At 38.8% G+C, this 27,887-nt stretch overlaps 1 protein-coding gene across 1 annotated transcript; it reads left to right on the top strand.

Annotated features, from left to right (window-relative positions):
- The first annotated feature begins 19,063 nt into the window (after nucleotides 1-19,063).
- LOC122659620 (transcription factor MYB61-like) lies at nucleotides 19,064-20,982 on the top strand. Its single transcript, XM_043854718.1, has 3 exons — nucleotides 19,064-19,249; nucleotides 19,396-19,525; nucleotides 19,710-20,982. The coding sequence occupies exons 1-3, from the start codon at nucleotides 19,117-19,119 to the stop codon at nucleotides 20,980-20,982; spliced, it is 1,536 nt and encodes a 511-aa protein (XP_043710653.1). The 5' UTR covers nucleotides 19,064-19,116.
- The last annotated feature ends 6,905 nt before the right edge of the window (nucleotides 20,983-27,887 follow it).

Below are 27,887 nucleotides of genomic sequence, written 5' to 3'. Positions count from 1 at the left end.
ACGTGCTTGGTCTTTGGTACTTCCCAATGCTCAAATACTTCATTGACAAGGGTTAACCAATCCACAGCCTCATCCGACGTTTCATTACCCGTGAAATCTGGAATGTCTCCTTTGAACTTGCGATTCCAGTCTTGTTCACGTTCGACAGGTGCTGGTTGTGGTCGTTGTGGGCATGGTCTTCTCACACGAGCATGTTGAAGATCTTCCGAGGATGAAGAATGGTTGTCGTTATCTTCCTCTGTGTTGGTGGTATTATGAGCTGCAGATCGTAGGCGGTCAAGCTCGCGAGTTAGTTCGGCAACCTACTGCCGAAGTTGCAACGTCTCTTCTCTGGCAGTGTCATCTCTCTCATAAACTTGCTCTACCTGGGCTGAGCGGCCTCCTCTGTGCTTGGAAACCATGACAGCAAGGTCAAACCTTGATGTAGTTGGAAACTGGAATTGGTGCAGAGATGATGAAGCAGATGCAGCTAATAGCTTCAACGTGAATGCAACCCACAAAAACTAGTAACGATGAAACAGTCGTCACTAGGATGCAACGGCTGTCTCGGTGCAATCGAACACAGCTCTGATACCAAACTGGAGCAACCCAGCGGCAACGTCAACGGAGTTGCGACGTTGATCGTCACAACGGTTCAAGAAATTGCGCTTCTTCAAGAATGCAATGAAGATTCTTCAAGATCTTCATGTGAACTCTTCAAGGTTCTAAACTGAATCTCAGAAAGTGGAGAAACTTAAATTTTAATAACTGAATTCCCTCTTACAAGCAGAAACGTGGCTTTAAATAGAGTAAAAAAAAACAAAAGAGAACTAACTCCTAATAGGATTCAACTAAAGAAACTAACTATCTAACTCAACTAAAGAAAATAACTATCTAAGTAAGACACGTAACCAATCTGGAAACAAATCCTAACTTTAAAAAAATAAAATAAATCATATAGAAACTAGAAGAGGTATTGTTGGACGTGTGGAACTCCTTGTGCATTAAACCACTCTTTTGCGTTGTTGGATCCGAGATGAACGTCGGATCTGCTTAGGATGGTTGTGGCACAATTCTAATTGGTTGGTGAAGACCTCTTCTGTGGCTGCATCAACTCTACCTCAGGCAATGTGTTCGGACAGGAGATAGGATAGTCATTTCTGCTCCCTCTGTTAGATGTACTTGATGTCAAGTACGGATAGGCAAATTGAGAGGATAAAGATCCTCCATTTATGGGAATTAATTTGACACTTTAATGTCAAAGAAGGAACAACACTATACATTGAACCTTGAAACACACTATCTCCACTTCTGATGAGATCTGACTCAAGATTTGATTAAAGGGATTAGCCTGATTCTTGTATTTGATATGTAGTCACAGCAACGACATTCATACCCACATGAACAGTGGATTGAACGACCTTTGAAGGTTCTATTGATCCAAAGAAGTTCACCAAGCCATCACCATATTCTTCTAGGTGAACGACATTATAGAGATAAGACCTGTTTCCATTATCCATTTAAAATGCAACATAAAAATAAAAAATAACTATTCAAAATGGCAAATAATACAGAAAGTAAGGTTGTCGGGATTGGGTTCGTATGTATTCATATGTTTGATGGGATTGTGTGAACTTCGACTGAGGTGAGGCATATGCCGGATTTAAGAAAAATCTGATTTCACTAAAAACATTGGATTCGAGAGGTTTCAGATGCTCATATGAAGGTGGAGTTCTCAGGATTTCAAGAGAGGGTCATGGTTGTGAGGCATGGACAAATGATTGGTAAGTTGTAGAGTGTAGAGACTTGTAGGTAGTGTTAAAACAGGTGGAGCTCATGTAATTGGAACTCACGTAAGAGGTACAGGTGGAGGATAGAGACTGTACATGATTTAGGTGATGAACAAGTACAAGTCTGAAAAGAAGCGTGTATCTTTCGTTTTAGATTTGGTGAGTGGCAGTGATATCACGGAGAGGGGCCGCATCCATAGGAGAGGTGAAGCCACGTCACTTTGTGCAACGGCAGTGAGCTGTATAGGACACCCCGAGTGGAGTGTGGGCCATGCCGATTTGGGCATAATAGATAGGCAAGGATACCCAGGGTGGGGGCTTGGGTGGGTCATGCCGGTTTGGGTGTGGCGAAGTTTGCAGAAACGACATCAATACTTGTCTTCTTCAGGGTGGCTTGCAAAATCCAAGACAAGGTGGAGATTGTTGGGGTTGGGTATGTCTTGTATTTTGTAACATTCCACATAATTGTAATTGAGTCTGTATTTGTAATTGGGATGGGTTTTGGGACAATTACATGTACTAGCTAGGGTAGAATATAATTGTGTACAGATTAGGGCTTTGGGTTTTTTTATATATTGTTTTTGTGTGGAAAACACTAGGCGGAAGCAAAGGGGAGCACTTTGTTAGGTGGAGAGTGTTGTAGAGAATTTTTTAGGAAATAATGAAAAATCTATGGTTCTCTTAGGTCGATGTAGGCAATCTTGCCAAACCACAATAAATTCTTTCCATTATGTGTGATTGTTTGCTTGGATTCTTCTAAATCTCTGATTCTCTCGATTGGATGTAGGTAATCTTTTCGAACCATGTTGAAATTTTTATATGAATTAAACTATATGATTCCAAATATTAGATTTTTTTTTTCCGTTTCATAATAGATACATAAATGACCACTGTGTGTAGCTATTGGAAAACTTGTTTAATTAAATGGTCAACAAACAAGTTTTGTAGACAAAAACTTGGTTTGTGGGCATATCTTTTGGAGACATTCCCAAGAGGTGCCTCTTCTTCTCCTATATAAAGAGAAGACCTCTAGCCCATTTCTCTAACAATAGGATACAATCTCATTTTTGTTTTTGACTTACTCTCTTCTTTCTTTATGTCCAATTGATTGCAACTCTCCATGCCCTTATTAGTCTAACAAGTGAAGTGCACTACTAGATAGCTTCATGTTTGGGGCATTGTTTCATCTTGAACGCTGATTTGTAAGGACCAGGTTTGCACCATAAAGGGGGTATACAGTCTCAAGGATGTGATTTTTGTCACAACTTAGTCCCACCTATTCCTTAAGTTTCTCTATGGTTTGGTTTTCTAGGATCGTGATGTTGTATTTAGTGTTTATTGTCAACATGATCGACTCGGTTTGTTTATGATTCAGATAAGTACTCTATCCCCTTATTTTAGGGGTGTCAATGGGCCGGGTTGGCTGGGATTGACCTTAACCCTAGTCCAATCCTAGGAGCCTTAACCTAAACCCAACCCCAGCTAGCCTGATCCTGCCAAGGCCAAGTATACTCTCAACCCAGCACGACCCGACCCTGATTGGCCCCGATGGTCCATTGAATAGTGAAATTAACAAAGCCTATCATGGCATCACAACCCACTTAACAAAGCCCCAACCCATTTTTTGATGTATTGTATAATATATATAATATATTAATGTAATATATATATATATATATATATATATATATATATATATAGAGAGAGAGAGAGAGAGAGAGAGAGAGAGAGAGAGAGAGATAACATTATATATTATATAATACATTAATACAAGGGCAGGTTGGCCCTGCCAGGGCCTAGCAGTTGTGAAATCCAGCTAGGCCCTTCCTTATCCCCAGGCCCGGCCCAACCTTGTCCAGACTCAAGGTGGGTTAAGGCTAGGTTTTTTTTGACAATCCTACCTTATTGTGATATCATGTTTGGTTTGGATAATTATTTCATACAAACCATGGTAAATTCCTTACATCGTGTATAATTGTGTGGTTGAATTCTTCTTTATGTTTGCACATTTATCTCCAACAGAGAGTTGATGAAAGTATGAGCTAAAACAAGAATAGATGGGGAACAACTGACATTAAACATGCATGCTTCAAGTTTATGTGTTAATAATGTTCTACTTTCGGAGTCCCCTTTTTTGGCAGATACTTTTATTGTTTAAATGTTATAATTTTTTTTTTTTTTGGGTGAAAGTTTAAATGTTATAATGGGACTATACAATTTTATTGTTTAAATGTTATAATGGAATTGTCATTCCATGTCCATCCATGTCATATAACTACCCATTAGTTTGGTATTTAGGGAGGCCTTAGCAATCTTCAATAATTTGATTTGGTATTTGGCACCAAATACTAGTGTTTGTAAAATTTAAATGGTTATAGCATTAGGTTTTGGGATTGCCTCCTCTCAATTGATGCTGCTTGTTTCCACATTTATTCGTAGGCCATTACAAGCCTGGATGCACCAAGTCGTGTGCAATCCCAATGCCTTGTCAGTGACAACCTTGTTGATGCTTGTGGCCTGTCATGATGCCATGCTAGGAGTCATGACACCAAGGAGGATGAGGCACACCATCCCTCCTTAAGGTTGCTCTTGTGCTTTTCATGGATTTTCAAAAGGAGACTTGAAACCCCTCGAAAAATCATACTAATGGATAATGAAACGTCACGAGGCAAGTGACTCTTGCTCCAAGCAACGCTAGGTTAGAATTTTTCATGTTATTGATTGATCCTCAAGACTCGAACCAGTGGCACGTCCTTTCTAGATCCGGCCAACACTTTATTGGAGTATAGATGGCGTAGTTCAATACTTGAATCTGACTAGACTAGATATTGCCTTTTCAGGAAACAAAATCTGTTAGTTCATGGTTGTTGCCTTTTCAGGAAACAAAATCTGTTAGTTCATGCATTGTACAACCGAACACTGGGCAGTTGTCAAGCGGCTTGTGTTATTTAAAGGATAGTATTGACCACGGCATTCATCTCCAAGCTTCATCATCTGTTCAACTCACTGCTTACAATGATGCAAATTGGGTTGGATGCCTTGATGACCGTTGCTCGACGAGTGGCTATTGTATTTATCTTGATCATAATTTGATCTTATGGAGCTCAAAGAAACAACACATAGTTGCACGATCTTCAACCGAACCTGAATATAAGGGTCTTGCAAATGCTTCTGCTGAACTGATGTGGGTACTTACTCATTGACCTTGGTGTGTCTTCTCTTACACCAACACTATATATTATGACAACATTGGAACCACTTATCTTGCGGCAAATCCTCTATTCTATGCACAAACCAAACATATAGAGATAGATTATCATTTTGTTCGTAAACGTACAGGTAGTTACCAAGCATCTCTATATACGCTTCATCCCAAGTCCAAAACAAGTTGCTGACATCATGACAAAAGGACTATCAGCTCCTGGATTCAGTCTTCTAAGAGACAAGCTCACCATCCTTGCGGGGGCATATTAAAGATAACGTTTCCAACTCAAATTCAAATTTGAGTTCAACAAAGCTAACAGATGCAAGCTGACTAAGTTCGCCTGTCTCCTCTATTTTCTATCTCAGTTGTTTAGTTAAACTCAATCTGTAACAAATCTTATCTTTCTTACTTTTTGAATTTCAAATACTCACCTGTAATTATCTATACCTTATAAACACAAAGTCTCCTATATCAAGAGATAATGCAGAGAATTCGAATCATTTCAGAATTCTTTCTATAATTAGTTTCGTGCTTTGTGCATTACGCGTGAGTAGACACACTAATTAATTTGAAAGGGTTTTCAGTTTCACTTTAAAATAATTCATTTTAAGTGAGAGAAAGAGAGCTAATTTTTTATTTTTTTTTTGGTAGAAGGAGAGAGCTAATTGGAGCTCAACAAGAAGTGTGTTAGAATTCCAGCTTTTTCTTTTATATATATATGGGAAAATATCTCTACGTACTTGGTGGCCGGTAGGTGTTTCCTACACCCTCTCACAAGACAGTGTGAAATGATGTCTCTATCCCCTAGGTAGATACCTAGGTGTGCTCCCCCATATATATGGGATAAAGATCTCTACCTATATATTTTTAGGATGTATTGGGATTAGGAGGGACAAAAAGCTGTATTGCAAGATTGCAACTACACAAGACTCGTGTAGTTAATTTATGGGTTTAATTAAGTGGCTTAAATGCGTCCTAGTGATTTTATGTATATAGGAAAAAGATTGCTAATTGATCGCATGGGTCCTGTTAAGAGGGAGGGGGAGAGGGGGCAACCAACAAGGGGATGGGATATATATTTCGAATTTTTCTCCTCTCAGGTTCCCTCCCCCGGTCAGGTTCATAGGTTCCTCTCATAGGGAGGACAGAAATGACGACCTCACCCCACCTGGTCAATGTGTTCGGGCAGGGGGTGAGGTCGTCATTTCCGGCCCCCTATGAGAGGAACCTACGAATCTGACCGAACAGGGAACCTGAGAGGAGTTAAGTCCATATATTCCTTGTCGTATCAAGAGTGATCAATTGTCATGCATTAATACTCGGTGGCTTCGATCCCTCACTTCCCAACTTTACATGTGAGTACGTAGTAAACCTTGGGATCTATTTGTTCATAAATTTTTATTCCCACTCACCTGAAAAGCCACGTAGCATGACCATGGTTGTGGTCTAACTTATGACCAATGTGGTTACAACTAGAAGTTCCTTTAACCAATTAATCTAATGGTTGGTCATCAATATTTCTTCTTAACCTTACTTCCATATCGTATTGAAAAATGGGCATCGCCGATTATCAAGTCTAGGATCTCCACACCCTCCTCCCTCCCTCCCCACAAAACTAAAAGAGAGAGAGAGAGAGAGAGAAAAAAAAAAAGTAAGTATGATTGATCAGTTTCTTTTCTCTCTTTGGTGCTAAACAAGGTTTTCGATGTCCATTAATGACACGACCAAGAAAGAAATGAATAAAAAGGATAGAATCATGGTTTAACAGACACTTATGAAATATCCATGTGCTTATGCTACCACTAGGACGATAATGGGCCTATGAGGTGGGGGTTACCATTAATTAAATGTCATTTTGGATGGATGGGACAATCGCATTCTTTTCTTTTGTGGGACTTGGGAGATATGATATGGAACGTGGTGTGTCGTCTTCTCACAAGAATCATACGTGGGATTATAGTGAAATTCTTGATTCTTTCTTCTTCTACTACTAATAATAATTATTAATCTCTCTTTTTTTAATTAATTTTCGATCTCCCCCACCCTCTTGTGGGGTATGTCCCTCTTTTGAGGAAGGTGGTAGGACATCATCCATCAATTAAGCTTCATGCACTACCACATCTCATCTTTTATCTCTCAAGGTTGAAGTTGACAATGAAAGGAGGAGGGTTCTCGATCAATCGATCCCTACATACCCAATCTGAGGGGAAGGGGTATAATAGTATCTAATGAGGACTTAAAAGTCTAATCCCCCCCACCCCCACCCCGACCATTAATTATTTCAAGTGATAGTTGCACTTTCTTGTCAATTAGTTGTCTTGTTTAATTGTTTGATTTGGGGGCCAAATTTGTAAAGATGCCTCTTCAATTCGTGTACGTAGAGGAGTAGGATAAGCTCATTATCATCATCATCATCATCTTAGGGAGGATAAATATTGATGATCGATGCTTTCTTTAAGAGAACTTCCAAAGGAGGATGGCGAACGGGAAAGGAAAAAGAGTCAACGACACATCAATGCTGCCTGCCTCAGATTTCAAACAACCCATTTGATTAGAATCTTATTGGAATATTGACAATGTAGATTCTAGCTCCTTCTCGATCTCTCCGGTGACTCCAATGGGACGTTTTAGTACTAGTGTAGTGGGTGGCTATATATGATACGTTAATGTTGTTGTTGGAGAGAGAAGCTAGCCTGCAATAAGCCAATAATCGTAATCATGAGAAAGCAATGAGACCGTTAATTACACCAACACAACATTATGACTTATACAAAAACATAATTAATGTCAATCCCTTGGTTTAGAAGTGGGTTTTGCCGACACTTACTATTTTAAACCAACCCCTCTCTATTTCACCCTCGTCCAACTGGTATCATATATATCATCATTTATCTCTTCTTCTCTTTCTTCCCTCATTGAGCGGATTGGGGGAATTTTATTCATTTTATACGTGGATTACACATGGGGGAGATAGACACTATCTCCTGATCGAATCAATGGATCGAAATTGGGTCAAACTGTCCTATACATTACTGACAGTGCCGTCTTAGCCTGCCATAGAGTCAGCAATGCTGTTAATCTTTCTTGAAGCTAAGCTAAAATCACAAGATACAAAATAAGAAGACAAGTGCACGATGTCCTGTCCTTCAGAATAGACACACCTCCTCCCCACCCCCCACCCCCCTCCCCTTTTTTTTTTTTTTTTTTTTTTTTTTTTTTTGTTGTTGTTGTTGTTGTTGTTGTTTTGTTTTGTATTTGATGTAGGTTTTGTGTGTTGAGGGGAGCCAACTTAAGAAGTCCACATGCTTTCAATTGTTCTTTAACTCGTATTATGTGAGGTTGATCGATGGAATGAATGTTTTTTATGATGATGATGAGTGGCAGAAGGGTAGGCCGGAATCTCGAGTGGGGGTTCAATAAAATAATTCCGGAGAGACTAACGTTTAATCATGGGAGGGTTTATCCCATCTGATCATCTCCAACACCGATGCGTTACATGTTAATATATGGTAATTATTGTTGGGACAATTTTCTTGATCTACTAGATATGAAAATTTTAAATAACAAAACAATGGAGGTTTACAAGAAAAGTAAGTGTAAAACAAAGTCAATCTTACTTGTTTTGTTTTATCAACTCTACCCTCTCCTAGAGAAATATGGAGAATCTATTTCTCAGAAATTGAACTACCAAATGGATTTCTTATTCTTGAAATATTTTAGATTGATGCAATCAAACAATTTCAATTCCTTGAGCAAAAAATATATTTAGCGATTATTTCATGAAAATCAATTTAAAATTATTTAAGGGATAATATACACCACTCATAACATGACACGTGGATACGCAGAGAGTAACAAATTGGAAAGACATTCCAATATATCTCCAGCTCATTCTTCCCAAAACAGAAACCTTCTACAAGCCAAGCACCTAATAAGGAAATCATACTCAGAATAGGGACTAGAACCTCACACCATTAAAGCTAAGAAGATTTGCCATAACAAGGACTCAACTCTCTGATAAGGGAAGGAATCAATGCACAAGCACAAAAATAGAATCTTTCCATAGCAGGACCCTCCATACTCATCCTGTCTCCCAAAACGGAAACTAATATCTTGGGGAGACGACGTATCAAAGAGAGACTCCCACCACTGCCTTGAGCTATCGAATACTTCACTATAAATACAGCCTCCTCCATGGAGTAAGATATGATCACTTATCTCAATTACTCTAAACTCTTGTGATTTTGCTCTGCTACTCTTGATAGTTGCTAGAAAGCTGACTTACGCATCAGAGAGTCCTCCCCGGAGCTTGCTCCGGCCCTCTCACAGTGTTATGTTCCTTGCCTTCCACAGGTTCATTGCCTAACACAGCTCATGCCAGTAGGAAAACAATTTTTTGCAGCAACAGAAATCATACCAAATTAGGTCCAACGAAAACCAAATCTATTTTTCTCCTATTTTCATTTTTATTTTCGATTGAACTAATTACATAACATATGTACCTGCTCCCCATGCTAAGGGTTATTACTCAAAATCTTAAATAAGTCAACAATCTCATCGGGATCCTCTGTTGCTGCCCATCTGTGCGGCCGGCGTGCAGCCTAACACAGGCGGGGGCGAAATGACCGTCCTACCCACTGCTCGAGCATTCTGTGAGATTGCACGCCGGCCGCACAGGTAGTGGTAGCGGCAACAAAGGATCCAAATTGATCCTTTTTGGCATACATCTTAATTTCTTTGAATCTTACAAAATAAACTTAACTAGTTGTGATTGGAGAGAGGGTCGTATACTCCTCTTGGTCCTTGTTATGCGGGAGATTGGACCAATAATCGCGTGAATATGTACACCCTTCCATCACACCCTTCAATGGTCCCAATATTAATCCTATTAAATATTAAATCCATTATTTATTTATTTATTTATTTATAACAGAAATTTTTATGCACGGCCGAGATTGGTGCAACTCCCAATTCGGTTCTAATTCAATCATTCTTTACTTTATCTCTCCTGGTCTTGCCGCACATCTTCCTCACCATCCTCATCTCTGCAGCTACACTCATCTTCTCTATATTACTATTCTTAACGGTCCAACATTCTGCCCCATATATCATCGCTGGTCTTATTACTATCTTGTTGAATTTCCCCTTAAGCTTAATAGGCATGCGTTTGTCACATAAAACTCCTGATGCACCTCTCCACTTCATCCATCCTACTTTGATTCTGTGGGACACATCATCCTCTATAACACCCTCTTTGTTAAAGGTTGACCCCAGGTATCTAAAGTATTCACTTGGTGGTATCTCTTACTCCTCAAGTGTCACATCTTTATCATCTCTCCTGGTTTGGCTGAAGCCACACATCATATATTCTGTCTTTGTTCAACTTAACTTAAAATTAAACCTCTTGATTTCAAGCATGATCTCAATAACTCTAGCTTCGCGTTAATCCCTTCCACCGTCTTGTCTATCAAAACAATATCATCAACAAAAAACATACACCAATTAAGGGATCTCATCTTTTTCATTATTATTATTATTTTTGAAATAAATATAAAAATTCATTTATTTAAGAGTTGAGACTTGAGACTGAACAACGTACCGAACAGCAGCGAGCTCTAGAGACGACGAATGTTTGAGTAATGTGGCGGTTAGATAGCTTGGAATATTGGATGAATATGGTAGAAAAGGAAGGAAGGAAATTAAGAGAGAGATAGATGAATATCAATCAATCGATAATTAGGGGACACCCATGACCCACCACCGCACATACACATATAGAGATAGTACTGCGTAGGGAGAAGAGAGCAGAAACTCATCATCATATATATGCTCCACTGTTTTAAGTGTATATATATATATATATATATATATATCCATATACGGTTATATGCATCTTTAAGGGACGATCTTGACGGTGATCGCCGCTCTAAGAAGAGTTGTACTAGAACACCATCACCACCACTACTATTACTACTGCGTGCGTACGTACTACTTACTGAAGTCAGTCAGGACTCAGGAGACTCTATCAAAGAGTACTCGGGAGTTAATTAATTAATGACTAAGCAATGAACCAAGACGTAAGTACTACGGTGGCGAGGATTATGCTCTATCTGGCGCCTGCTAGCTGCATCCATATATATGTATGTATATGATCAGGCTGTGGCCCTCCAGTTGCTTCTTGCCTTCTTGGCCCTTTTGGTGTGGTTATATATATTAGCCATAATACCCCACTATACTGTTTATGTCTCTGACCGGCCCTCATGATCAGATCACTCTACTTACACCTACCTACAACTTAATTACTACTTCTCCTAATTAATAATAATAGCTTGTTCATTTTAAGATGTACATACTAATTTATTTATGGGTATGAGATCGCTACTTGGTCGCATTGTCTCTGCATCACTGTTTGGGTCAATGGGAGAGCGCATTTGGGTATCCACCCTGCAGGGGGCAATGATGCCCTGTGAGAGGGCGTCGGAATAGCTTCCTTGCCCTTGTTTCAAAACTAACTTAAAATTATATTTCTGCCCAAATCCCATGCCACCAAACAGAGATCTTTTTTTCTTTATTTTTTTTTTTAAGACTTCTAGAAAATTTTCATTGATATCAGTCTAGGGGTGTCAAAACCTAATTTGAACCAATAAATTTGATTGAAAAAACCTGGATCAAACCAAACCAATCCTTATTGTATTGGTTTTGGACTGGCGTACATCATACGATGGGACTGACTGAAAACTAGACCGTATCGAATGGATCAATATTCAGACAAAAAATTGAATGATTTAATTGTAGAGTTCATTTTGTGATGTCAATATTTATTATCTTTTCTATGATTAGTTAACTATTGATTTCAATATTATAATGTCATTAATTTTTTGATGAAGGACCACAGGTCACAGGTACTACCAAGCCGATCGATCGAAACATTATGTAATTACGTCCTTAAATCATTTGAAGACACCTGCATGCATGCATAAAAATTCATAATAATGTATAAATTTGGGAATCAAAACCATAAGGCCGGTTGACTAATTAACGGAACAGCTCATGTCATGCATGCATGTGCTGCTTCTATTTAATATACATATACATATGGACATAAATTAATTAATTAGCACTACAAGTATCTCTTTGGGGGGCCCTTATTAATTTATCATATCCGGCCCAATATTATACACTTTCTATTTCCTCTCTCTCTCTCTCTGTCTGTACATACATATACAACAAGATACATTATTGCTAAGGTGGAGGCGGCCCCAAATGTACATATTAAATACCATAATAAGAAGCAGACAAGCTTCAAATATTATGAATTTATAAGGGTTTTGGAGAGGAGACGAAGATCATTAATAATTACTATCTTTTTTCTTCTTCTTCTTTTATAAAAGAAAAGAAAAGAAAAGAAAAGAAAACAAAGAAAGGAAAAAAAAAAGAAAAGAACAAAAAAGGATACCTTTTACTAAGTAGCTAGCTAGGCATACCATACCATGCATACATCTAATTAGCATGCAATGGGATATTTGGCCTTTCATTTCATGATGACCTAGCCTAGCTAGCCTAGCTAGGCTAGCTACCTAAAACAAATAAATCTATAATTAATAATGCATGCAGGGCATCTTTATATCAACTCGATCAGACTCCAATTTGATTTAGAGAATTTGTTTTCTGCCCTCATATCCTTATTCATATTTATGGTAACACCCTTGACTTTGCTGCGTTAGGACAATAATATAACTAATAATTAAGCATTATGATTATTATTTGAAAGCTAAACCAAAATGTCAGATCAAGTAATTCATCTCTCTAAGAGCAAGAGGTTAGAAAAATTAAGCACGTAAATATTTGTTATTAACTATAGGAATCAACTGTCAACTCGAATCATTAAATATGGTAATAAGGGCATTTGTCTAGCTACTACATTCAGTAAATTATAAATAATAATTATTATATCTAGTTAGAAACTGTATTTGTGAGGATTCGTAGTCGAATGAATTTTTCATTGCTAATGAAGGTATTATATATAAAAGACAAGGAGAAGATTTCTTGGTAAAGAAATCTAATCGCAATCTTAGTAATAGAAAACTAATATTTTAGGGGTCAAATTCGGACGTTTAAGGGGTGTATCGGGTCTCTGAAGTTTTGCGTGTGATTTAAAGATATTATTTTCGTATCTTATTTCGTTAATTGTTTATATATATTTCGGTTTCTCTCCTTGTAATCCAACTTTCTTATATATATATATATATAGGTTGATTTGGAGAAAATAAAGACATCTTGAAATTTATGAATCAATTTAATTTGATTGTACGTTCTTCTTCCACAAATGATTGTATATCAAATGTTCAAAATGATCTCATCCCCCGAGCGGAGCTGCTACCTGTGTAACACTGATGAAGAAACGTTTGATCATCTCTTTTTTGGATGCACCTACTCGCATGCCATTTGGCAAGAAGTTCTATTGCTCTACGGTTATAGGCGAGATCCGCTTCTCACCTGGCAAGGAGAGCTCGGCTGGGTTTGTTCTCATTTCACTGGCTCTTCCTTTGTGGCGTGCATCAAGCAGTTTAGTTTCTCTGTTGTTATTTACCGCATCTGGTCAGAGCGCAATAGCCGTGCCTTTCAAAATGAAGCCCATCACTACTCGGTTATTGTGCATCATATCATTGCGGACACCAGGGATAAGTTTTCTAGTATGACAGCAGGTGTTATGCCTGACACCCCCTTCGCTCATGAATTTTTGGGTCGTTGGAAGATCTCGGCTTCCCTGACCCTAGGCCATGAAGTCCCCTATTCTTGGTTGGCTCCTCCTCCAGGTTGGATTGCTATAAGCTATGATGGTTATGTTCGTTCCCAAGGTGGTGGTTATGGTTGTCTTGGGCGAAATCATTTCGGTGCGCCCCTTTTTGCCATCGCTGGGGGGACAACAGAGCGCAATGTTCTTCGAATGGAGTTAATGGCCATTTGCGTTGGACTTCACAAAGCTCGCAATCTTGGGTTGGAGCGAATCCTTTGTTACTCTGACTCCCTTTTGGCTATTCAGATCCTCAATGGTCATATCGCTATCTCTTGGACTACTTTTGACCTCGTGCATGATGTGTGGGACCTTCGTGACTGCTTCTATTCTTTTGATTTCCAATTCCATGTGCGTGAGACTAACTTTTGTGCTGACTTCTTAGCCGGATTCCTCCATCACCCCGAGGAGATCCATTTTTGTATAGACAGCTTGCCTGCAGGGCTTTTGAACGTTGTTCACAAGGATGCCTCCGGACATCAATACTTTAGGCTCGTAAATTCAGTCTTGGGTTGGAGCGAATCCTTTGTTACTCGACTCCCTTTGGCTATTCAGATCCTCAATGGTCATATCGCTATCCCTTGGACTACTTTTGACCTCGTGCATGATGTGTGGGACCTTCGTGACTGCTTCTATTCTCTTGATTTCCAATTCCATGTGCGTGAGACTAACTTTTGTGCTGACTTCTTAGCCGGATTCCTCCATCACCCCGAGGAGATCCATTTTTGTATAGACAGCTTGCCTGCGGGGCTTTTGAACCTTGTTCACAAGGATGCCTCCGGACATCAATACTTTAGACTGTAAATTCAGTCTTGGGTTGGAGCGAATCCTTTGTTACTCTGACTCCCTTTTGGCTATTCAGATCCTCAATGGTCATGTCGCTATCCCTTGGACTACCTTTGACCTTGTGCACGATGTGTGAGACCTCCGGGACTGCTTCTATTCTCTTGATTTCCAGTTCCATGTGCGTGAGACTAACTTTTGTGCTGACTTTTTAGTCGGATTCCCCTATCACCCTGAGGAGATCCATTTTTGTATAGACAGCTTGCCTGTGGGGCTTTTGAACCTTGTTCACAAGGATGCCTTCGGACATCAATACTTTAGACTGTAAATTCCTTTTAAGTTAATATAATCCTTTTTCTTTTATCCCAAAAAAAAAAAAAAAAAAACTATGTATGTATATGGTGAAAAAGTTCGTATCATTACTATGTTATTATCATTATTATTTCTTAGTTAATAAATCAGTATTCTCCAAATTTTTCCCCCCTTCCAAATTAGAGTATTGCAAGCAGTTTTGAGAGGCTCTCGCGGTTCAAGGCGTCTACAGGCACGACAGCTAATGCTTCATAATAAAAAATAAAAAATCCCATTAGCTAACTCGTTTGGTTGAGAATTTTAGATTGATTCTTCCATGGTGTACTTCTAAATTAAAACGTGTATTCCCCAAACTCTCCTCCTTGATGTTTCCTGTCTGGTTTCTGAAAGGGCCCCTCAGATAAGCTGGAAACACCAAGGATTAGACTGATTGAAAGCCTCAAACACTGACCAATATTTTATATATAATAATGATATATCCGCAGAACCTTTAATTTATATATAATAGACTGATCTATTATTATTTTTTTTCTGTCAACCATGAATTTTGATTTTGTCCCTCCTCCTCGCAACAATTAAAAAAAAAAACAAAGACTCTTGTGGTCTCGTATTCATTTTAATCTATATAAAAGCTGTGAAGAATCTTTGAATTATCATGCCACTATACACTTCTAATCATTGAGGTAAATAAAAACTAATCCCAAAGATAATGTGCGGATTTCAGAATCTCTTTCTTTTATTTAATTATTTGGTTTTTTTTTTTTTTTAACTTTTTTCTCCGTATATTAACTCTTGATAAAAATTAGGGAAAAGATTCTTTGATCAAGTGGCTAGGGGAGGGTACGTTTGAATCATCTCTCTTTCATGAAATGATTTTTTTGCCTCCTATGTATGAGGCCAGTCCGTCTCATCATATTGGTGTGTCCTCTATTTCGCTTGCTCAAAAAACCTTTTCCTTAAAATTTAATAGACGAAGATTCAACAAATTGAATGTTATACACATCGGTGATTTAAGATGAGACAATATTTATATATAAATCCTCCATGTATTTAATTAATTGGGGATTTACCTTTGAAATGTAAAGGTTTTTTTTTTTTTTTTTTTTGGAAGGGAAGAGGTGGGGGGGTTTAACTTTGATATCTAAAGAATTGCATGAAATTCTATTGTCGAATTTAATTCCAAGTATCACTAGAAATAAATATCAATCCACAGCTTATAATCAAAGAAAGGACACCCTAGTAACACGCTCAAATTAAGCAAATGATGAAAAGATTGAAGTGGAATCAAAACTCTCTCTCTCCTTTTTTTTAAAAGAATATTATGCCAATTAAATTAAAAAATACAAGTTCAGATTCAAACCATGGTTGGAAAATCAATCAGGTTTTTTTGACGATGGGTAAATATCTGCATGCATAGTCACCACCCTCAGCTCATGGCCGGCTTCATATATACAATACCGTATGTAATTTATATATTTGATTAAATACATTTTGTTAGCATTAAGAGTGTAATTTAGAATCCAAACAGATCATTTAAAATCAAATCGAACCAAACTAAATCAAAGTAAATCGATTCGTTTTGGTTTCAAAAGTTAGAATCTTTTCTTGGTTTGATTTCGATTTCTTGTCTAAAACCATTGAATTGGACCAAAATACCTATTTTCAAACCGAATAAGAAATCGGGTAAACTTATATTACGTTTTAGTATTTCAATCAATGTAGATGATGAATTCGATTCCTTTTTAATGTTTGAAAAAAGTTTGATGGATTATGACCCTAATAAATAAGGGCTTTTTATTATTAATGAAGATGGTAAAAGTTGGCGCAGACACCTAAAACCAAATTTGAAACCGAATTCAATCAGTTATATTTTGAATTTAAAAATTCATTTATATTTTTGGTTCAATTTTAGCTTTTACATTTTATATTTTTAACCGAACCAAAAAATTGAAACCATACCAATTGAAACCCTTAGTTAGGGCTGCAACAAAGTCGGGTTGGGCCGGGCTTTATAGAACCCTAGTCCAACCCTGAATCCCCTTAGCTAGGCCCAGGCCCTACCAGACTTTGACTCAGGGTTTGAATCAAAGTTTGAAAAATCCATCATTGATCTGCCCTCAGGGTCGGACTAGATTGGCCCTGATCATGGGGAGGGGGAAGGAAATGAATGGGTTGAAATGGACCGGGAAGAAAATTATCAATTTTACGTAAAGTAACACTATAATAAAATGTATTATGTCACTTATTATTTTCATATATAATATATTATATAACAAAATATGGGTGATGTTTAGCGTTTATAATATATATATATATATATATATATATTTTATAGTATAACTTAAAACAAGGTCGGGCCAAGTCGGGACAGCTTAGCCCGAGGCCTCAACCATGGCCCAACCTGACCCTGACTTAGGGCAAAAAATTTTCAACTCTGACCCGTCCTCAGGACCAAATATCTTAGTCCAAACCCTATTCGAGCTCAGGACAGGCCAAGGCGGGTTCGGGTTGATAGGTCCAAACTTGCACCCCTACCCTTAGTTAGCATAATATCTATTTTAATGGGTAACCGTGCACCATCAGGTATCTCTCAATAATTATCTGATTCTCCATCCATTGCGAAACAACAAAAGGGGAAAAAACGAAAGGGAAAATTGCGAAATTTATCTGAAAATGGAAAACATGTAGTAATGGGGGAAGTTGCAACATGAAATGTTACTTTCAGAAAGGAGGAAAGGGAGAAAGGAGGGAAGATACCTTCCATTCCACTTTCTCAGAGCGGTCCAAACCATATATTTGTTCTTTTTCCACGTTATGATGAAACTTTTCAAAGTGATCATCATATTGAAAATTTTACCTCCAAAAGCAAAGAGAAAGAGTGTGAGAGAGAGAGAGAGAGAGAGAGAGAGAGAGAGTTATTATTTTCTTCGGTTGGAGGGGTTCTGACGCCAAAAAGTATTCTAACTATCAAACAATGAATATGACTCGGAGAGCAAGAAAGAGAGAGCTTATTATTTCTATATTTATTCTAAGCTTCCGTTACCTTCCATGAGTGCAGTATACTGAACGGTAAACCTCAACTAAGCATATGGGTGGTCTTTCTTTCTTTCTTGTCACAAAACCCCATTTCCCCCTTTCATTATTAATTTCCTTTCTCCACTCCTCTTCCTCATCTTTGTAGTTACACTCTTATATGGAATCTTTGGAGTGTCTCCTCTCTGACCTGACCTGACCTTGGTTGGGAAAAGGCTGTTGCTTCAAACCCAGTACAAACTCCTCTGACCCTCTCTAGCTAGCTGCTGCTGTAAAATTCTCTCCTTTTGTTTCATCTTTTTTTTTTTTTAATGCCTCACCTCCCGGTGTGGACTTCCTTCGCTTATCTTTATTGCCTTTGTTTCACCACGCCACACTATCAAATGTTTATTTTATTTTTTTACTGACTTGGGTTTCAAGCATGGGTTCTAATCAACAAATCAACTTCTCTCTCTTCTCTTCTCTTCTGGGTCCAAAGTCCAAACCAAAAAACCGAAAAAAAAAAAAGAAAAAAAAGTAAAAAGAAGTCCTCCAAGTAGGAAGTACCTGGACATGCCCTTAAAATATCAGTTGAAGTGTCCCACCGTTCCTGCAACAGACATTAATTCTCAGGCTGTGATTAGACATCTGCAACTCAGATTAATACCTCATCTTCTCATCCTTCTTTTTGAAGAAAAACTTTCAAAAAAAAAAAAAATGAGGAGGGTGAGGCATTAGTACAAAGAAAATCGAATAAAAAGGAAAGGAAGGAAAAGGGGAAGGAGAAGACTCAAGACACCAATCACTGTCCTGGACTGTGACCTCTCTCTTTCCGAGGCTCTGAGCTGGCTCTCTGCCTTCTATTAATTCAATTCCCCCTTCTCAATCTCAGCTGCTATTTCATTTTCTCAGCCTCCGCTCCACTGCCAGGTCTTCGATCTTGAGTATCATCGTCATCGTCATCGTCATCGATCGTTTTATCTTTCTCCTCAATCTCATTCGCTCCCCTCAGTCACCCCACCACCTCCAAAGCCAAAGCGTCCAACAATCCAATCCATTCAAATAAACTTTGTGTTACTTGTTGCCTTGCCGCTGCCAATTTATCTGGGCCGGCCGTGTTCCCCTTCTTCCCCAGTACAGAATCTGTCAATTCTTGGAAACTTACCTCTGCAGCTACCCAGCATTTTCAGCATTGCAGGCGGACTTCATTCAATTGACTCCAGAGTTCAGAATTCGATCAGATGGGAAGGCACTCTTGCTGTTACAAACAGAAGTTGAGGAAAGGTCTCTGGTCTCCAGAGGAAGACGAGAAGCTTTTGAGACATATTACCAAGTATGGACACGGATGTTGGAGCTCTGTCCCTAAACAAGCAGGTTTTCATTTCTAGAGCTATAGCTAATTAGCTAGGACAATTTATTTCACGAGTCTGTCTTCTCTTCTCTTTCTGGGATGTTAATCCAACATTAAACCTTCCTATTTAAATAGCACTTCCGGCCTCTTAAAAACGTTTATCTTGCAGGTTTGCAGAGGTGTGGTAAGAGCTGCCGGTTGAGGTGGATAAACTACCTGAGGCCTGATTTGAAGCGAGGCACATTCTCACACCAGGAAGAGAACCTTATCATTGAACTCCATGCTGTTCTTGGCAACAGGTAAATTAATCTCTCTCTCTCTCTCTCTCTCTCTCTCTCTCTCTCTCTCTGGTCTGACTTCTGAGATAATTAATTATAATCCCGTCCCCCCAAAAAACCAGCTTTATTATTGTAAATTGTAATAGTAAAACATCTCCGTTGTTTGAATTTTTAAAACTTAATTAATTGCGGAACTGTGCGTCAGGTGGTCTCAGATTGCAGCACAGTTACCGGGAAGAACTGACAACGAAATCAAAAACCTATGGAACTCTTGCATTAAGAAGAAGCTCCGACAGAGAGGCATTGACCCCAACACCCACAAACCTCTCTCTGAGGTTATTGAGCATGCAGAAGAAGAAAAAGCGCCCACCAACAGCAACAATGAGAAAACCCCGGGGGTTTCCAACGAACTGAATCTCCTCAACTTAGAGAATTTGAAACCCGGTTTGGTAGCTGCAGCACCAGAGTCGAAGTCGCCTTCAATGGCTGCGAATAGGTACCCACTCCATGGTTGTTCGAGTTCCAAGATCATCAGAAACAGCGACTCTCTCACACCCGCGGCCACAACCAAGGAATTCTTCCTAGAGAGGTTTGTGACGTCTCACGACACCAGCAGCAGCAGCAGCACTTGCAGGTCTATAGAATCAATTGGGTATTTTCCACTTCAGCAATTGAATAATTATGGGTCGACCAACACGGGGCTGATCTCCTCCGTAAACTCAACTCCTCCTCCTCCTCCTCCTCCAAACACATCCTTCTGGTTCAATCACAACTCATGCAATAAGGCTTTCGACTACTTCACTCCCGAATGCAATTCCAGTCTTTTTCCATCATCCGGGTCATCAATAAGTTCACTTCTCCCTACTTCTTCCATTAATTCCATGCCAATGGGTCTCAAGCCCCCCACCATCACTACTAGTCTTCTCTCTAATAACACTACGACAAACGGAAATCAGTACTGGGGAGCCGGCAGCTCCGGTAACAACAACAACAACAACAGTAGCAGCAGCAGCAGCAACAACAGTACTGGAAGCGGTAGTAGCAGTATTAATGAATTGCAGAGCAGCAGCAATGGCGCCTTCTTTGAGAACAGCGTCTTCCCTTGGGGATTGACGGATTGCAACAACACAGAAGATAATAATAAGGTAGCCAGCCAAGTCGATCACATTGAAACCGAACCTGCAGCGGCTGAAGATATCATCAAATGGTCCGAATTTCTCCACACTCCATTCCTAATGACTTCCACAGTGCTACAGAACCAAATGCCTCAACCATTATACAATGAGATTAAATCAGAAGCCCACATACTCACCACCGATGACAGGTTGAATGGTACTTCATGGCATCATCAGAACTACAACAACCAGCAGCAGCAACAACAACAACAACAACAACAACAACTACAGTTACAAGCTGCTAATTCCGATATGTATGCTAAGGATTTTCATAGACTTGCGGCTGCCTTCGGACAACTATAGCTCGATCTGTTGTAATTTAACCCTTGTGGAGGAGCTTCAGATTATTGGGGCCGGCCTTGAGGAAAGAATTACAGAATTTTTCTTTCAAACCCGTCTGACTCTGACAGAAGGGGAGGGGGAGAGGGAGAAATAGAGGTTTGAATAAGTAAGGGCTTTATTAATTCGCTTCTGATTACAGACAGGTGTGTGCCACATCTTTTTCTCTATTTGTAAGTAGCTGCTACCAGGTTCGTTTGATACAAAACCTTATCCAGCTTTTGATCTCTTTCAATATTTGATTATTTGGGAAGTTAATTAATAGGCTCGATCTCACCCCTTTGTATTTGGGCCTTTGGGGTGGATAGAATTGCAGAATAAGGCTGCTTGTACGTTCCAGTGTCATTCTTCAGTTCATTTGTTTTGGATCCATCACAGGTTGTGTTTCTATATCTTTTCAACCCCCCCCCCCCTCTCCCCCAGACCCAAAAAAAATGTGGATTTACAGATTTGAATAGGTTTCCAATTTACTCTGATTTCCTTTTTTTCTTTTTTTCCCACATAATATTCCAGTCACAACCATCAAAATGCGAGAAAGTTTATGTAAATTGTTCACCCTCTATCAGCAATCAAAATCTCCGTTTTCTGGATGTCTGGGTTTCTTATGTTTCTTCGCTACTACCAAGTACCAATCTCTTTTTCTTGCGTAAGCTTTTCCAATTTAAAAATCCATGGATGCTTTTCCAGTGCAAGATTATTCAAAAAACCTGTAATTTTTTCTTTTCCCATCCTTTTTTTTTTTTTTTTTTGGGCGTGGGGTTAGGGGAGGGTAGATTAATTAATGGCTGTCTATACTCTAACGGTGTCTCTATTGAGTGTAGAGATATATAGATAGAGAGTAGGCTTTCGATGATTTTTGACAGTCACGGACTCTGTGAGAGTAAGACTCCTCAAAGGTCTTGTAAGACTATGTAACTATAGCCGCCTGCCTTTGTTTCATCGAGTACGCCCAACCTTCTGAAATCATCTCCTTATAGCTTGAAATGGCAACATAGAACCAATTTTTATGCATAGAACTAGTACCGAAGCAAAAGGAGAGCAGGGGGGGGGGTGCGCTGCCCTGTCCTACATGTGCTGCACAGACACAGCCATGCGCAATGACCGTCTTACCCCCAATTGGGTAAGGCGGTCAATGCACGCCACCTTGTGTCTATGCAGCACGGTAGGACGGGCAGCCTGCATCGTAGAAGATCTTGATCCGGACGGTGCCGGCCTGTTAGTCCCGCTCAACTGGGCTTTAGAATGGCAAGCAAAGCAACTGGGTAATGGCACGAGTTGGGCTCATGTTCACGTATGTGAGCGTACAAGAACAGCTCCTAGCTTTCAGATGGAATTCATCCATGTGGGTCTTACAAAGTGGATTCCATCTAAACAGCTCGTACGAAAACGTATTGGATTCCAATGCCCAAGTTTTTAAAAAGAAAAAAAAAAAAGAAAAGGAAAGTAGCCAAGCCCTTAGACAACCCCCCCTCCATCCTCATTCTTTACATACTGCACTGCGCAACTGCGAGAGATGGTGGTTAATTAATGAGCAGAAATGATACTTAGGATAGCAACTCTCATTCTTAGGAGCAAGGTTCTAAAACTCGGGTTTCGACAAGGTTTCGATCAACGAGAAATCGAGTTTGTCTCGGTTTCGACCATATTTCAATCGAAACCTGGGATTTTTTCCCATTGATGAGGAAACCAAGCTTTCGATCCCAAAACAAGGTTTTTTAGGTCTGATTTTTTGTAGGTTGCCTATTTTTCACATTTTAAATACAATCCATGAATTACATTCACCAAAAAATCACTGAAAATGGTACTTGTGGTTATTGACCCAAGTTTACTAATATACGCGCTGATACGATACATATACTAAAGTGGTATTATAAATTTATAATTAGTTCACATAATTATAAAGTACTTGAACCCTGAATAATACATTGAATCCAAATAAAAACATTAAGACGTCCCTCTTCAATTCCATGCGGAGTTTGTTAGTGGGTCTAATCAACAAACAACATACCACTGAAGATTGCGAGGCCGTTCCTTCGAATGCACAACATACGTATCCCATGACATGTTATGGGACCAATTGGTCTGATAGTCCATTACTGCCCAATGATAAGCCCCATCATCAACTTGGTCTGATAGTTCATTACTGCCAATGATATGTTTGCGATTGTCTTGCTTGTTGCTTTCCTCGATCCCATATATTGGTCATCTTGTGCGATTACGTTTTAACAGTCTAGAAATCAGATTCTTTTTGTTTTTTGATAAATTGTCACTGTGATTTATTGACTCTTCTTCCCAAATGATAATTAGGTTTAATTTATGAACCATTTCAATAATTTGTTTAGGTCATGATTAATACCCAGTGCTTTTTCCCTAATTCAGCAAGTTTTTCTTTTTCAGTCAAGTAAAAACATATGACCACCAGATAGAAACATGGAGTATATATAGGGTTGTTGTCATTGCAATGAAGAAACTGTAAACGTTCTTTAGTGAACCTATTTTTTGTTATATCTATCATCTTAAAGCATCAAGTACAAACATTTGAAAAAAGAAATTCAAAAGATAATAAATCGAAGAATTACATTCTGTTGGTTGAATTTGGGATAAATCATTAAATGCAAAACCAGTTTTATTACAGAATCCTCAAGAAAAAGTATAATATGTTTCGACCGTTTAAACTAAGGAAAAAACATATCAATTGGCCCTGGTTTTGACCTGGTTTTGACCGAAATTGTAGATTTCGATCGAAACCTAACCAAAACAGTCGAAACCAGGTCGAGTTATGGGATTTTTAAAAGTTCCACTCCAACCCATCTCGGAACCTGTCGAAACCGAGACAACTTGACTATTTCGACAGGTTTCGATCGAGTTTACGATCCATGCTTAGGAATGATGAGTGCCATACGTGCCATGTTTTGTTCCGAGTCTCTCGAGTCGAGAGTATATATGGAGTCTAAGAGGTCTGAACAACAACAACAACAACAACAACAACAACAACTTCTCTCTCGGACTCGGCTCCTGTCAATCCGAGTAGCAGTGCTGCATGTGCAGCACCTGAGATGAGGCGGTGCACATTTACCGCCTTACCCTTGCCCAAACGCCTTGCCCGAGTAGGGGTAAGGCGGTCAATGCATCCACCTCATCTCAGGCACTGCACATGGCTGCATGCTGCCCGAATTGACAAGATCTTTTTCACTCTCGAGACTCACTTCGTATAGCAAAAAACTTTCTTACAACGAATGGGCATTGTACTAAAAAAGATCCTGTCAATCTGGGCAGCATGCAGTCATGTGCAGCACCTGAGATGAGGCGTGCACATTGACCGACTTACCCCTACTCGGGCAAGGCGTTTGGACAGGGGTAAGGCGGTAAATACGCATCGCCTCATCTCAGGTGCTGCACATGTAGCACTGCTGCCCAGATTGACAGGAGCCAAGTCCGCATTGTACGTCTCATACACTCCTATACTTCCTCTCGCTCCTGCTTTTATGAGCACCCCTCTCTCTCTCTCTCTCTGATTCTTTGATCGATGTGGATTTTTGTCGGAACATGCATATGTGATGCCCAGATTCATATAAGAAGGAAGAAAACAAGGAAAGCAGGAAGGAGGAGGAGTTATCAATTCAATTTTAGAGAAGCATCTTATTAATTAGCGAATTATTAAGGATCATAATTCCAAACCAGAGCGGCAGAGCCTGGGGTACGTACGGTTGCTGCTTAATTTGTGTTTCAATTTCGTGAATACATCTAAAACTATGTCCCGTTCCCATTAATTTAAGGTTGTTTTCCTTCCTAGCTTGCCTTGGACGACATTTTCTTGAATTGAAGGAATAATATTGATAGAAAAGGATCATGAGCCAACATACATGCATGCATGTGGAATTGCCAGCTAGGTCACTCTTTATTTATTTATTTATTTTTTGATACAAATTTTTTTCTTTTGAAATCAGGAAAATTTTTTCTCAATTAATAATCATATCATCATCTTATTACTATTATTGCCAGTAGTACCGGTCCGTTGGAGTATGATTATTATTATTATTAAGAGAGAGTTTTCGTACATGGCCGTGTTTGGTGCACGGTCATACCTCAATCATTTGATGGACATGATTGTGTACAATACATGGTTTCTCATCTCCATTCAACGGTTGCAAGTATGATCATACACCATGCACGATTATGCAGACAATTTTTACCTTATTATTATTTGGTAAAAGAAAATCTATTCATTTACATGAGAAACACTCCCATGAAACTGAGCATGTTAATCTAATAAATAGAGACCTGAATTAGGTCAAACTTTCCAACTTGCAACCGAAAGAGCCCTCTTAATAAAGGAGTCTATGCAGATGCCGGCCCTTGGAATGTAGTGGAACTTACAATGATCCGAGTTTGAGTAGTTGGAATGTTGGAGGCTTGTGTTGGAAATAAACATACAGAACATACATATCAAAATATGTAACGAAAGGGGATATGGTACTTATCTAAATTGTAGACAAACCAAGGTTGATAATGTCAATCTCAAGCACCAAATATAGTATCACGAACCTAAAATAGCATGGAGAAACTTAAGAAATTGATGGGGTTGAGTTGTGTTAACGAACACTTTCCTTAAGACTATAGACGCCCCATATGGTGTAACTCAGGTTCTTGCAAATCATCCTGTAAGATAAAACAATTTCTTAGGCCTTTCCAGTAGTCGTTGCACTCGTTTACTGAGCCATATCAAAACACTTCAAAGTTGCGCTCAATTGGATAGAACCAAAATCAATTTTAAAAAATAGAGAAAAAAAAAAAAAAAAAAAAAAAAAGAGAAAAATGAAATAGAGATTATCTCCAAAAAACATTAAAGAAATGGGCAAAACCCCCTCTATACATATAGGAGATAAAGAGACACCACAAAAGGATATCTCCTAAGAGACATATTCAAACACCATGTCTTTTCCCAAAAACTTGTTTGTTAACCAATCAAACAAGTCTTCCAATAGTCATACCTATTGGTCATTTAGGTGTCTATTGGTGCTTATTAGAAAATGACATAATCCCTTAACACACCTTTTATAACACTTGTGATAACAAATCAATTATGGGTTTGATAGGTTATCTAGAACGCACAAGTGGCACATTCCTCCAAAGGGATGTAGCACAAGGTCATGAATTTCGTATGATTGCACTAACTCCAATGGCTGGAACCCTAGCTTAAGGACGGAGAAGATTCTTTTTTCTCTCTCTTAAGTTCTCTCTTCTCTTCTCTAAGATAATATTGTGAAAACAATAATTTGTGCAATTTAAAGTTTATGTCAAACTTCTCTTAAATAGAGAAAGCCTACTTCAGAGATTACAATCTAACGGACTGCCAAGTGGTGTGATCCTAAATGGTAGTCTTTAAGTTATTCTTAGTTGCACAAAAGAACGTCTCTACAAAAGGCATAACCTAAAAAATCCCCTGTGGTAGATTTTTTCATTACACTTTCTCCCCACCACTAAATCCACAGTGAACTTGAAACCATGGTACAAAAAACATCGCCATGCAAACGGGTCCACTGCAATTAACTAAAGGAGTGTCGTGACTAGTGACTGGACCAAAAACAATTTGAAAACACTTCTCAAATATATTTAGTTTTAATATAATATTATAAAATCATTTTTGTAAACTCTTTACAAAACAACACCCTACTACCTAGGCCTAGGATTTCAACCAGTCACAGTCCGACGACTCACTAACTTGGATGTTCTCCCTTAACGGGTTAACGGATAGTGGTAACCTTGTTGAGTATCACCCCAATCATCATTCATACTGTGTACGTTGAGCAACCAATGTGTAGTCAGTCCTATTGGTAGATATCAACCATTGGTTCACCACAAGCGCACAAAACATAAACGTAATTTTAAGTGTCTCTCACCAGAAATTCCTATTGCAAAAAACATCCGACGGTAAAACCATCTAGAATCTCAAGTGGATAAATGTTCAACGCATTAAAGTGCCCCGTATTTATGTTTCCATCCAATCTTTATTGGTGAAACATACAATATGACAACCCTATAGCAAAGTGCTCAAGTCTATCCATAATTATGAACAATAAACGAAGTTCTGTGCTATGACCCATGGTATTTGTGAATTATTACGAATTCAAAATATTCTACACGACTTAGGTATCCCTTTCCAACTCCCTATGATGTTGTACTGCAATAGTAAATCAGCCATTAGAATTGCACATAATCCAATTGGACCAAGGTGTTATTTGTGTTCCCTACTTCCCTTTGTCAAGTCTATCGACCAGCTAGTTGATGTTTTCAATAAGGTTCTTAGTAATAAGGTGTTTCATCCAATTGTGTGCAAGTTGGGCATATGTGACATCTATGCACCAACTTGAGGAGAAGTGCTACAGTATGGTTGTAACTATATAAGGGTATACTTGTACTTGTACCTATTTTCTTCTATTATAAATAAAGAGTGACTGTTTTCATATTGAGACAAACTTATTATTCCCACAAATAATTAGATTTAACTAATAGAAGAAAGTTATGAGCATGGGGTCCACGAGGTATTGATGTTCCAACTCACCTACTGTTTGCTAATGACATATTTAGATTTTTGAATGCTAACACCCAGTATATCAGTGGCCTGAGGGACTTTCTTGATAAATATCAAAGCTATTCGGGGCAACATATCAATTTAAAAAAGAACAAGCTCTTTTTGGGTAAAATATCCCACCATCAAGAAAGCAAACAATTGTAGATAGATTGGGGATCCCTGGTTGTAGCTTCCGAACAAAATATCTTGGTGTTCATATCTTCAAAGGAAGGGTAAAGAAAGAACCATTGCTACCCAAGATGGGTCAAATAAAAAATAGAATGGTGGGATGGAGGGG

The sequence above is a fragment of the Telopea speciosissima genome, chromosome 4, assembly GCF_018873765.1.
Source record: "Telopea speciosissima isolate NSW1024214 ecotype Mountain lineage chromosome 4, Tspe_v1, whole genome shotgun sequence".
NCBI lineage: Eukaryota > Viridiplantae > Streptophyta > Magnoliopsida > Proteales > Proteaceae > Telopea > Telopea speciosissima.
The sequence above is the reverse complement of the archived record's forward strand: the minus strand, read 5'-3'. Positions and strand labels throughout refer to the sequence as shown.